Source organism: Lampris incognitus, chromosome 1 (genome assembly GCF_029633865.1).
Source record: "Lampris incognitus isolate fLamInc1 chromosome 1, fLamInc1.hap2, whole genome shotgun sequence".
NCBI lineage: Eukaryota > Metazoa > Chordata > Actinopteri > Lampriformes > Lampridae > Lampris > Lampris incognitus.
In genome coordinates this window covers 15,894,268-15,907,642 of record NC_079211.1, presented here as the reverse complement: position 1 = coordinate 15,907,642, position 13,375 = coordinate 15,894,268, and the positions used below count along the sequence as shown (strand labels likewise).

Genomic DNA, 13,375 nt, shown 5'->3' with positions numbered 1-13,375 from the left:
ACCAAAAAAGGCTACTTTAGGAAGAATAAATGTAATTTTCTTTCTTTTTTTTTTAGTATCATCTTTAGTCAGTTTAATGTACAGAATAACAGTAAGCTAATATTATCCTTGAAAAAGAGCAATATGTTCCTTTTTTAATGTCGCAGTGCAACTTACATCTTACACACCTGTGCAATGTACCGTGAGGTGTACACCCCTGAAAGAACACACAGTGGAATCTCCCTTTTCGGCCTGTTTCCGCAGGTCTACACACACAGAGATCTGGGAGGAATAACACAGTCTGTGCCTGCAAATCATAACTCACACTGCCAAATCTACAGTATGTCACCTGCTCAGCAGAGCAGCAGTTGGGAAAAGAAGGCCAACACCAGAGACGAGAAACAGAGAAAGGTCTGCAGACTAAAACTGTATTCCAACACTCCTACAGTTGTATGTGTGTGTAGGAATGCCATTATCGTCAGTCCATCGTTACCAAAGAGAGGGTTGGGAGGCACAGGGAAAGTGCTTGCATCATTTCGTTTCTTTGTGGTACTCTCAAATGAACCATTCACAAAAAAAACAAAAAAAACAAAACATTAACTATACAGTATCTCTTGGGTGTGTTTGATTTCACAATGATGTGATTTCAATGAAAAACTGGAAAACACATTGAAATAACAGTAAACTATGTTAAATACAGAGTAAGTGCAGACGGTGCCAGATGCAGCAGGTGCTACTCATGTCTCCCAGAATCTCGGACACTGGGAGGCGCTGTTGAGTTCTTGGCCTGATATTGCAGATGAAATGATTCATCTGAGATTCACAGACTTAACAGACCATTCAGTATGGAGGTCTATGACCACCCATTATAAACCTTATGCTCAGAGGGAATGTCAAAATAGCTATCACTTCAGAAGGAGCTGTGTTTTTGTCTTTCATACCGCGTCTTGGGAGACAAACCCACGGCCTACAGCCTCTTCACCAATGTTACTATCTTATCTGCAAAGATTCAAACAGCTGGCAAAACCCTAAAAGATGACCTGTGTGAGATCAAACAATGAGTAGCATGAATGCCTCCCTCGTTTATTGTACAGTGTGTGTCTTCAAACATTATCGAATGTGAAAAAAACCAAGAATACTTTGACTTTATGAACACGTGAATAAAAATTCATTTTTAAACAGTGCTTTTGCATGTATCATGCGCTACAAGTCTAATTATTCTGCGATTGTGAGAGAAAGAGGACGAAGGAGAAAAAGAAAAAGACAATATAGTTGATCCACAATATTACCCTGTCCCAATCAATCAGTCCCGGGCCTTTTCTCATGCAAACACATCACCAGGAGAAAATCTATGGGTGATGTAACCGGGTCAGCCATAACACCAACCGGTGAAAACTGTCAGTCATGTTGATGGTAGTTGTTCTTTGACTCCTAGCTGTTCAACTACTAACACCCTGCGTCAACAGAGTGAAGAGGGGGATACTGCAAAACCTTGGCATAGAATACATCATACTTTACATTATATCTATGACACAAAACGTAAATAGATTTATATATATTCTTCTATGTTTAAATATATTTGTAGACTGTACACAAATCTTTAGAAAATGAGACGGCAAATGCTTTTTACCTGATATTTTGAACAGCAATGGTAGAGGCCGATGAGACATAGACCCTGTGATGCAGCCAATGAGATATAGAGATATAGAAAGTGCATTCTTTGTAGTGAGTGACTCCTTTGAAAGAACTCTCCAGCTCCTGCATTCGCTGTTTAAGAAAAGGAAAAAAAAAACTTTTGCACCCGCGCATATAAGTACATACTCTCCGTCTTCCCTCCGCTACCTCTAGAAGCATATCACAGTGGTAGTGGAACGCAAACATTTACATCAGTTTTACACAGCAGTATACAAATATACACAAATTTCCGATGACTGAAGAAGAGTTTAGAAACCAACGAAAGAAAAACACAACACGGCGAAATAGAGAGGGGAGAGGAGATGGAGAGAGACAGAGAGAGGAAGAGCAAAGAGAGGGAGAGAAAGAGAGAGACGGAAACGATGCAAAGTGAATCAGGGGACCTCTGCACACAACTCACTAGCAGAAGAGCCTCCGTCTGCAGATTAAGTGTTGTCAATATTTTTCGCCGAGAACAGTTCACAGTTTAAAATACTGGCTAGGGGGCATCTAGCCAACTCGATGTTCTTAGTGCTAGCAGTGGTGGCTTTCATTTGTTCACTGAAGAACAGCTAAGATAGAAACATCAGCAGTGATGCTGCCTTCCAAAGTCTTACAGTATACTGTCACAGTCTCTCCCCGTGCTTTCACCACCCTGTCCTGTTAAACCCGCCGGGAATAACCGTAAGATCCCTATAAATCAAAAAAGATATGCAGTGAGAGAAAAGAATAAGAGAGAAAGGGGGAGAACTGGTGGCTCTGGGTGCAAAGTTCATCAGTACAAAAGTACAGTGCTGTGGTGAAAAGGATTCTTGTCTGTATTGCTGCTACATAGCTCCCCCTGCCCCCATAAATCAACCATAAATAGTAAAACCAAGAGTACAAAGGAAAAACATGTCAAAAAGTCCCCTTTTTTCCAATGCTTGCTGAGTGTGTTAAGTTTATGCCGAGTTCCATAGACAAAGGAAGGTTAATGCTTTCTGTTCAGGCATGCAGTAGGCACCCTGTGGGGTCCTCGAGATTACCAAAAGTTCATACACACACATCTCTTGACTGTTCCTTCTATGATATATACACATCTTACAATTAGTATGTCTGTGTGTATGCTCGTGTGTCAGTATATGCGTGTGTGTATATCAATACTTAGTGTGCCTGCTCGGGATACTGACAGAGAGGATTGAACTCACGCGAAGTGCGTGTGTGTGAGTGTGCGAGAGAGTGTTAGTGAATTTGTTGTGTGTGTGTGTGTGTGTGTGTGTGTGTGTGTGTGTGTGTGTGTGTGTGTGTGTGTGTGTGTGTGTGTGTGCATATGTTCATGTCGACAGTCTTTGCTTCTCTTCCTCACACATGCGTCTCAATAAAGGAGTGTGTGTGGGTCATGAGCGGTGCAGCCAGTGGGGAGAGATCATCCTGGCCGTTGGTGCCAGGGCTGAGTTGGCAGATGTCTGAGTAAAGCTCGTTGTGCCACTGCTTCCACTCTCTGAAACTCTGGGAGCACAGGCCAGGGTCCTCCAACAGGGTACAGATCACTGCCAGCTCTGACTCTTTGGCCTGGGGGGGCAGAATGGAGAAAACACAGGATTTCTTTTGAATCCCGAATTCCGACAGAGCACCGACTAGTCCTATCATTTTGTTTTTGGATGTAAGCGGCAGTGGGGTACCTTCAGAGTGCTGCGGAGGGCTCGGACCCTGTGCAGCCTGTCATTAAGCAGGGGGTCTCTGGCTCTCTGGGTGAAGCAACGTCTGAGCTCCTGCCGGCTGCAGGGCCTAGGGTCTCCCAGAGCCGTTACGTTGGCCTGCTCCAGGGCCCGGTACAGCTGCTCCAGCCCATCCATCGGCTCGACCTCACGTCCCTCTGACACTCGTCGCTCCCTTCCCTCAGAGACCCTCCTCTCCCTGCCCTCACTTCTCATCTCCCGCAGGTCTAAGAGAGCTGGGTATGAAGCAATAAGAATCAAAGTCAGCGCTCACGTGTAATTCATTCATTGTCTGAACATGCTTAATCCACTTCAGGAGCATGTGAGGCTGGAGCCTAACCCAGCAGACACTGAGCAGAAGGCGGGTAGACACCCTGCACAACCTGCCAGTCCATCACAAGCCCAACATACACAGTCACTCACTCATCGTTAAATGCTATGATTATCATCTTAAGTCTGCAATTTGTTCAATGTGCATGTCTTTGGATTGTGGGAGGGAGCACACAAGGTGAATCCACATGTAAACCCACATTGGTAAGCTGGGATCAAATCTTACCTTTTTGTAAGGTGCTAACTACTAAGCCACTGTGTGTAGCCAAATAAGTCAATTTGTTAAATTTGTTCTACATTCATTTTCTTGCCCGAAGCAGTCAACTTAGTAGTAATGCTCCTAACTTGTCGGATTAGTGTTGCTCTGCAATAAATACTGAGGGAGAAGCTAGGCCTTGCAAAACAATCCTGCCCATATTTCTCCTTCACGTAAAAATTACAGACTCAGTGACAGTTTTCTCACCCTCCTCACCCTCACTGATATCTCCAGCCTGTCCCTCCGCCTCCTCGTCTTCACTCCTCTCGTCCATACGAGCCGGGGTATGTAACAGCTTGCCTGGTCGAGGGTCTCTGTTCCTGGGCAGACTCTGGCTGCGCTGCTTGTGGGAGTGTCTATGTGTGTGGGCGTGCGTGTGTGGACCCCGCTCCAGGGGGAAGGGCCCGTCTCGCTCCCTGTCCCTCTCTGCGGCGTGGTGCCTCCGTACGGGCAAGGTGGCCTGCCTGCGTCTCTCTGGGGACATTCCCTGTCTCCCCAGGCCCCCATACAACCCTATCTCCCCAGCCATGCCTCCCATTCCGTAGCCCCCCTCACCCTCCCCGGGTCCCGTCTGGAGGAAGTGCAGCCCAGCGCTGGTCAGGGGTGTCTCAATCAGGTCCTGCCAGGAGCGCCGTTCGCGGTGGGAGGAGCGGCAGCCAGAGGAGTGGGTGCTGGTGCTGCCAGTGCCTGTGCCCATGCCCATGCCGTCCCCACGCTGGTCCTCGGCTGAGGAGTGTGAGTGTGTGGACTCGCTGGAGAAGTGGCGGCCGTGCTTGGGCTCCGGGAAGGGGCTAGAAGAATTGACCTGGGGAGGGAGAGGGGAGGTGGAAGAGACCATCTGTGGAGGGATGGGGGAGGTGGAGGCGCTCATCGGTAGTGGAGGGAGGGGTGATGGGGTGGAACGCAGGAGGCTCATTGAGCTGACAGAGCGGGGCAGCTGGTCATAACTATGGAGGAGGTGCACCTGGCGGGATGAAGGGCAGGGATGGTGGGGTGACGAGGTCGATGGGTACGGTGCGAGGAGGGAGTGGGGGAGAAGGAAAGGTTGATGGGGAGGTGGGTGAGAATGTGAGGAAGGACCGAAGGACAAGGTGACCCGCGAAAAGAGAAGGGTACAAACGGGAGAAACAAGGGAGCCGGTATAAGAGAGAAAAAACAGAGAGCAGGCAGTACAGGGAGAGAAGAAGAAGAAAGGAGGAATATAACAGGACCAAAGGATGAGAATGAAAAAGCAATGACATGATAGATGAGTAACAGTGACCACTCCAGGGATGACTGGCATGACTGTTGATATAATAGTGTGTGGCTCCTATGGAAGCCAGTGGTATAAATTACACTGACTGTTAGGGGAGAGTACAGCGTGTCACAACTGATAAAGGTGTCCGAACATTACGCATGCGAATACTGTATGAATTTCACAAATCGGGGATGCTGGCAATTATCGCTGCTACTGTAGAGAGAATAGCTACTTGTCGCCACCTAGTGGCTCAGAGTCTCAATGGAGACTGGCAGCATTAGAGATGTACTTATCTTGGCTGCTTACAGAACTAGATTGTCCCAGGCTCAGATGTTTTATTTATGCTGAGAGCTCTGCTGTGTGCACATTTTAAAACCAGGGCTTTCAGCATGAAATATCCTACTAGAATAGAATACCACACAAAAACATCGAGTATGAATGTGGACATTTGTGAGTGCGTGTTTGCACCTGTGTGTGTGTGTGTGTGTGTGTGTGTGCTATTTTTACTCACTGATGGAGTGCGGTGGTAGGTGTCACAAAGGGACGAGGGTCCTTCCTGTTTGAGTGTCATTGAACCATCGACTTCATCCTGATCACTCTCACTCCAGTAGTCTTATATACACACACACACACGCACACGCACACACACACACACACACACACACACACACACACACACACACACACACATGTACTATGTAAGCAATACATGGGCATAAAAGCAGAAAAAAAAATGCAGGGCAAAACTCAAAAGACCACAGATCTATTTCACCTTCATCAGGACGTGGCACCTTGTCATCGGGTGTGTAGCCAATAGCAGCCAGCCCCAACCGGTTCATCCACCTATAGAGGCAAAGGAAAATGAAAAAGACCAAAGCAGAGGAGATGGGAGGATTGAGATGTGAAGGGGAAGGAGGGAGCAGAGGAGGGATGAGGAGAGGAGCAGTGAGGAGGAGATGAGCAGCGAGGAGGAGAGGAGAAGATGGGTTAGTCCGGGTAAAAGCTAGATGATGAATAGAGAACTGTCATACTGAATCATTTACATGGTGTCTTTTAACAGCTGATATCTCACTGACGGCTTTCACCCTCCTGATGAGGAGAGAAAGGCAGAGAGATAATTAGGGAGACAGATGGAAAAAGAGGGAAGTGACAGTCGTCTGCTCCATTCTCTCTGAATACTGAGTCTCATATGCTGCTCTCTCCTCATCTTTTTCTCTTTTGCTCTCCTTTCAGTAGTCTATTTTTCAGACAACCCCCCCCCTTCTGCCCCATCCTCCCCATCCATCGCTTCATCTCTTTGGCTGGCTCTGGCTTGTCCCGTGTCTCTCTGCAGACAGCCGATAATGAGGTCACCACTAAGAATAGAGAGCCAGCCCGAGGAACAGGAAACGCATCATAAGAGGAGGTTCATCCCTGTGGAACCACGGTTTGTCATTCCTGTCACAAGATTTCAAAATGAACGGTGAGAGTCTTTCGTAGATACTTCATGCTGAAATCTCACCATGAACAGGTTGATTAAAGTGTGTTTACCTGAATCTTAAACTCTAAAAGATTCTTAAAGGGGGCCAATAGTGTCTTGAATTTGGGGTTCAGGGTGAGTTCCTTTGGCCCCAGCTGCCTATATTGGCTCATGTATGCTACAGAAAGTTTTCAAAGCCTAACACTTCAAAAATGTGGTATTATATCCTTTTATCTATTGTTTGAGTGTACCTCAAACAATAGGAAAAAAACTATCTGAAGAATAAATAACAGGTTAAGATTCCTGAGCCTCCCTTCCTGAGCCACCTACGTGCAAGCACACAAAACCACTCGATAACACATTCACACATACACACCTGTCAACTCAGCACAGATGTCAAACGTAGCTTGTTAATTACTCTCTGCCGGTTAATTCCCTGTCACTGAGGTGATGTGTGGATAATTACAACTCATCAGAAAAGACAAAATGACTGCAAATATCACTCCCTCTGTCCTCTCTCTCTCTATCTCACTCTTGAATAAATGCACAAAATACACCCACACACACATACACAGGCATGTATGCATGCACGCACGTGCGCGCGCACACACACACACACACACACACACACACACATACAAAGTTCTACATTTAACAACAGAGTGCAAGGTTCATGCCTTATTCATGGGCAGTGTTGTGTTGGTGGGTTGTTGCTCTGTGTAAACCTGGTTTACTCAGCTGAAATATTGATGAAAGTACACGTGATGTCCCAGACATACGACTATTGACCATATTAACAAGCACAAACTCAAACATACAGGTACACACACACACAAAAACACTCTCCTCACCTGTTCATCTCCTCGAGACAATCTGTGGCGAAGAAGAAGCTCTTGATTTTGGGATGACAGGCTTTGAAGGCACTGAAGTCCATCAGAAAGAAGAAAGCTGATTAATGTGCACACTTGTGTGTGTTAACAGTGTATTTTTGACTTTGTGAGTGTGTGTGCGTGTGTGGCTGTGTGTTGTGTGGATGAGTGTAAATGTGCCTGATTAGTAATTTGACTGACATCTGAGGGACACTCACAATTTCCGTCTGCACTCAATGGCTCGGTCTATTCTGAACTCGGGGAGGCTGATGAAGCCCTCAGCCTTCTCATCCTGCAGGAAGAGACAACAGAATGGTGGCATATTCATCATCGCAGAGAATAACGGTCTTTGAATGTTACATGCACATTAATAAGATATTATTCAAGATACTTAAGTGCTCCATTTGTGAACAGGCACGTGTAAATGACATACTCTGCTATCAATACCTGGGATAAGCTCTTTCCCCTTCTATTATAACCCCAAATTGATAGCTGGGTATGACATAATTATCTTGGATACTAAGGCGGGCAAAAACCTTATCCTATTTATAGATGGTTTTGTGATCGGTCTACGTTCTTTTTCCTGTGCAATTTTCAGAATAATCTGTTAATTCATGTATCGAGGGATATCTGTGAGTGGAATATAAAGACGCAGATCCTGAGTAAGACCTCGTATGGTACACTAGAGTATATGAACTAGTACTTAATTCACTGCTGTATAAACGCCTGCTCAAGGGCTTGGCTAAACACTCCCCAAAATGCAGACTTCTACCCATAGAGTGCTCAGGGAATGAATGTACCACCGGAGAGATTAGGATGCCGCAGATAAAGAGAGATGAAAAATGAAAAGCGATGAAGAGGTAGGGTGAACACAGAGCCCTACAGAGGTGCACGGATTAGAATTAGACCTGTGCATGTGCAGAAGGCGAGGATCAAGGCGTTGCGATATCGGAGTGGGAAATCTTACATTCTGGTTGGTGTACCAGTAGAGACAGGACTCTTTGAGGATAAACCAGTACTTCCTCCACTTCTGAGTGAAGTAGCCTTTAGCGTCCTTCTTCTTCCACAGCCAGCCCTCGCAGTCGCCGTGACCCAGGTCTTTACAGGAGATCCTTCTTCGACTAGCGCTGGTAAGGGAACCTAGAGAGGGAGGAGGCACAGGTTAATCAAGCTGCTTTCATAGTGTTTTGAAACCCAGCTGAAGTAGGAAAAAAATGCAAGAAAAGAAGGTTTAATTCTAGTCCTGTTAGGTGCAGAACTAACGGTGACAGGGTTAATGGCTATTGTTCAGTTGAACGGGGAGATTAATATTATTGATCACTAGGATGGATGCAACATGACCGGCACAATTTAGCCAGAAATGACAAACTGTGTTTATCAAGTGGGAGCAAAGGATTCTGACTGACACCGTTAGATTTAACACAGAATATACCAGAAGTGAACAGAATAAGAGGACAAAGAAAGAACAAACAGGCTTTCTACCTTTACTTCTCTTTTTGGTTTTCGTTCTTAGCGAGGTGTAATGGAAAGACTGGCAGAGAGATAGAAAGAAAAACATTAGCTGTAAACAATCAAAATTCCATTGACAAATAACATGGTCAGACCAGTTCTGCGGCATGCTCTTGATGCATTTCCCATTTACTCGTACAAAAAAAAAAACAAAAAAAACCCACGAATTTCAACCTCCATGTGTATTTTCAATTTCTCAGGATCACAGCAGCAGATTACGGGCACAGAGGGAACACAATACTGAAATATTGTTTCAGCCGTGAGAGGACCCAAACCCTGGAATGAGGGATTCCATCCATCCATCCATTATCCAACCTGCTTATCCTGCTCTCAGGGTCACGGGATGCTGGAGCCTATCCCAGCAGTCATTGGGCGGCAGGCAAAGAGACACCCTGGACAGGCCACCAGTCCATCACAGGGCCGACACATTCAAACCTAGGGACAAGTTAGTATGGCCGATTCACCTGACCTACATGTTTGGACTGTGGGAGGAAACCAGAGCACCTGGAGGAAACCCAAGCAGACACGGGGAGAACATGCAAACTCCACACAGAGGGCGACCTGGGATGACCCTCAAGGTTGGACTACCCTGGGGTTCGAACCCAGGACCTTCTTGCTGTGAGGCGACCGTGCTAACCACTGCGCCACCGTGCTACAATGAGGGATTCATCGATGTGATTGAAGGCTGTGCCATAGAGGCTGTACCACATTTTTACACCAGGGTACAGCAGAGGTCTGGGTTTTAAGAAACAATACCTACCAAGCCTAAAGTTATTTGTTGTGTTAGCATTATATGATTGTGGGATATTAAAAAAATGCACTGGAAGGTATTCCATATGGCTGAAATGTTGGGATGGGTTTGAAAAGAGTCCCAACTCAGAACATATATTTACTGTCACGGCATGACGACATGTGATTTTAGTCACCAGCAATATCTTGGGAAAAACATAAATGGGGTCTGAGGTAGATGAGGTAGTATCTACGCCTACCTTCCTCATAGAGGCCGCCCCTGAACTTCCTGAGCCCGAGTACCTGAGGGAGAACAATTACCATAAATACACTTCAAGGCAAACACAAGCATGTGCCCCACCCACATGCACAAAACACACGCTCACCTGTCCGTTGTGTCTGCACGTAGCGTGTCCGTGCCTCTCTAAAGGACAGAGAAGGAGATGATTAATGAAACTGCTGTTGAAGCCTATGTAGACAGACAGACAGATAGACAGACACACTGGTTCTGTGCTTTTTACTGTCTCGTGTATTAGCTTTGTCATCTCTTTGTCATCCTGTATTTTGGGAAAGCTGACTTACACTGGCAGTAAACACAACCTTCTCCAAAGACAAGGAAGCTCTATTCTATTCTATTCTATTCTATTCTATTCTATTCTATTCTGTTCTATTCTATTCTATTCTGTTCTATTCTATTCTATTCTATTCTACTCTATTCTATTCTATTCTGTTCACTTTTTTTGTTCTCCATTCCATTCCATTGTGCAATGTTTTGCTCTATTATTTTCTGTCCTGTCCTGTCTAGTTGGTGGATGATTGGAATAATTTTACACGATATTGATATACATCCCAATATCTGCTTACACATGCAATAATACCTTATTCAAGAATCCAACTGAGATTTGTCACATTGAACTGTTTAGCAATATAAAGTATGACATTAAACCAAAACCAGTTTTCAAATAATACTCCCTCAAATATTTCAGATCTCATCCTGTGAGAGATTTTTGGCAATAAATTCTCGTTATCATTTATTTAGACAACAAAATTGTGCACAACATTACAATATCCATATTTCATCCCGGTACAATACCATCAAAAGACGATAAATGTTAATATTGACTTATTGCCCAGTCTAATCCTGTTCTGTTCAATATTCTGTTGCATACTGTTCACTTGTGAGTTCCCATAGTCTTTTCTGTGATCTTTATTTTCTTGCATTCATCTCGAAATTCACAAGTTTATTGTGTCTATAGTCCGCTCCACTCCATTCCATTATCCAAGCCGCTTATCCTAATCGGGGTCGCGGGGATGCTGGAGCCTATCCCAGCAGTCATTGGGCGGCAGGCGGGAAGACACCCTGGACAGGCTGCCAGTCCATCACATGGCCCACACACACACACACACACACACACATTCACACCTAGGGACAATTTAGTATGGCCGATTCACCTGACCTACACTACCGTTCAAAAGTTTGGGATCACATTGAAATGTCCATATTTTTGAAGGAAAAGCACTGTACTTTTCAATGAAGATAACTTTAAACTAGTCTTAACTTTAAAGAAATACACTCTATACATTGCTAATGTGGTAAATGACTATTCTAGCTGCAAATGTCTGGTTTTTGGTGCAATATCTACATAGGTGTATAGAGGCCCATTTCAAGCAACTATCACTCCAGTGTTCTAATGGTACAATGTGTTTGCTCATTGGCTCAGAAGGCTAATTGATGATTAGAAAACCCTTGTGCAATCATGTTCACACATCTGAAAACAGTTTAGCTCGGTACAGAAGCTACAAAACTGACCTTCCTTTGAGCAGATTGAGTTTCTGGAGCATCACATTTGTGGGGTCAATTAAACGCTCAAAATGGCCAGAAAAAGAGAACTTTCATCTGAAACTCGACAGTCTATTCTTGTTCTTAGAAATGAAGGCTATTCCATGCGAGAAATTGCTAAGAAATTGAAGATTTCCTACACCGGTGTGTACTACTCCCTTCAGAGGACAGCACAAACAGGCTCTAACCAGAGTAGAAAAAGAAGTGGGAGGCCGCGTTGCACAACTGAGCAAGAAGATAAGTACATTAGAGTCTCTAGTTTGAGAAACAGACACCTCACAGGTCCCCAACTGGCATCTTCATTAAATAGTACCCGCAAAACACCAGTGTCAACATCTACAGTGAAGAGGCGGCTGCGGGATTCTGGGCTTCAGGGCAGAGTGGCAAAGAAAAAGCCATATCTGAGACTGACCAATAAAAGAAAAAGATTAAGATGGGCAAAAGAACACAGACATTGGACAGAGGAAGACTGGAAAAAAGTGTTGTGGACGGATGAATCCAAGTTTGAGGTGTTTGGATCACAAAGAAGAACGTTTGTGAGACGCAGAACAAATGAAAAGATGCTGGAAGAATGCCTGACGCCATCTGTTAAGCATGGTGGAGGTAATGTGATGGTCTGGGGTTGCTTTGGTGCTGGTAAGGTGGGAGATTTGTACAGGGTAAAAGGGATTCTGAATAAGGAAGGCTATCACTCCATTTTGCAACGCCATGCCATACCCAGTGGACAGCGCTTGATTGGAGCCAATTTCATCCTACAACAGGACAATGACCCTAAACACACCTCCAAATTGTGCAAGAACTATTTAGAGCAGAAGCAGGCAGCTGGTATTCTATCGGTAATGGAGTGGCCAGCGCAGTCACCAGATCTGAACCCCATTGAGCTGTTGTGGGAGCAGCTTGACCGTATGGTACGCAAGAAGTGCCCATCCAACCAATCCAACTTGTGGGAGCTGCTTCTGGAAGCGTGGGGTGCAATTTCTCCAGATTACCTCAACAAATTAACAGCTAGAATGCCAAAGGTCTGCAATGCTGTAATTGCTGCAAATGGAGGATTCTTTGACGAAAGCAAAGTTTGATGTAAAAAAAATCTTATTTCAAATACAAATCATTATTTCTAACCTTGTCAATGTCTTGACTCTATTTTCTATTCATTTCACAACATATGGTGGTGAATAAGTGTGACTTTTCATGGAAAACACAAAATTGTTTGGGTGATCCCAAACTTTTGAACAGTAGTGTATATGTCTTTGGACTGTGGGAGGAAACCGGAGCACCCGGAAGAAACCCACACAGACACAGGGAGAACATGCAAACTCCACACAGAGGCCGACCCGGGACGACCCCCAAGATTGGACTACCCCAGGGCTCGAACCAAGGACCTTCTTGCTGTGAGGCGACCGCGCTAACCAATGTCACCATGCCGCCTAAATCTAATATATCAAACAAAACAAAAAATCCACCCTTGACACTAAATATCAATAATCACAAATTCATCAACTCGGTCTATAGTCCATAGTCTATAGACTAGATCAGTGGTTTTCAGACTTTTTTCTGCCCAAGGCACACCAAAGGCCAAGCCACAATCTCAAGGCACACCTGTATTTATATCCATGTAAAACAGCCTCTATATGCAAAACAGCCTCTATAACCTGTTATCACTCTTATCACTCTGTAAACGTTTATTTTTATTTACTAATGCTGAATAAAATTTGACAAACAACTACATTACTCATGAAATATTTATTAACAAAATAATACGATAATTCATTTTACTTTGTAAAATTTCAACAAAAAGA

At 44.7% G+C, this 13,375-nt stretch overlaps 1 protein-coding gene across 1 annotated transcript in view; it reads right to left on the bottom strand.

Moving 5' to 3' along the window:
- Window positions 1-2,994: 2,994 nt before the first annotated feature.
- Window positions 2,995-13,375, bottom strand: part of si:ch211-26b3.4 (connector enhancer of kinase suppressor of ras 2) — a 68,213-nt gene continuing 57,832 nt past the window's right edge. The window contains exons 14-24 of the mRNA XM_056282639.1: window positions 10,126-10,163; window positions 10,000-10,042; window positions 8,984-9,032; window positions 8,469-8,641; window positions 7,720-7,793; window positions 7,484-7,555; window positions 5,946-6,016; window positions 5,685-5,785; window positions 4,144-4,900; window positions 3,315-3,577; window positions 2,995-3,204 (exon numbers count right to left, since the gene is read on the bottom strand). Of these exons, the coding sequence (XP_056138614.1) occupies window positions 2,995-3,204; window positions 3,315-3,577; window positions 4,144-4,900; window positions 5,685-5,785; window positions 5,946-6,016; window positions 7,484-7,555; window positions 7,720-7,793; window positions 8,469-8,641; window positions 8,984-9,032; window positions 10,000-10,042; window positions 10,126-10,163 (1,851 nt within the window). The remainder of the gene's footprint in view (window positions 3,205-3,314; window positions 3,578-4,143; window positions 4,901-5,684; window positions 5,786-5,945; window positions 6,017-7,483; window positions 7,556-7,719; window positions 7,794-8,468; window positions 8,642-8,983; window positions 9,033-9,999; window positions 10,043-10,125; window positions 10,164-13,375) is intronic.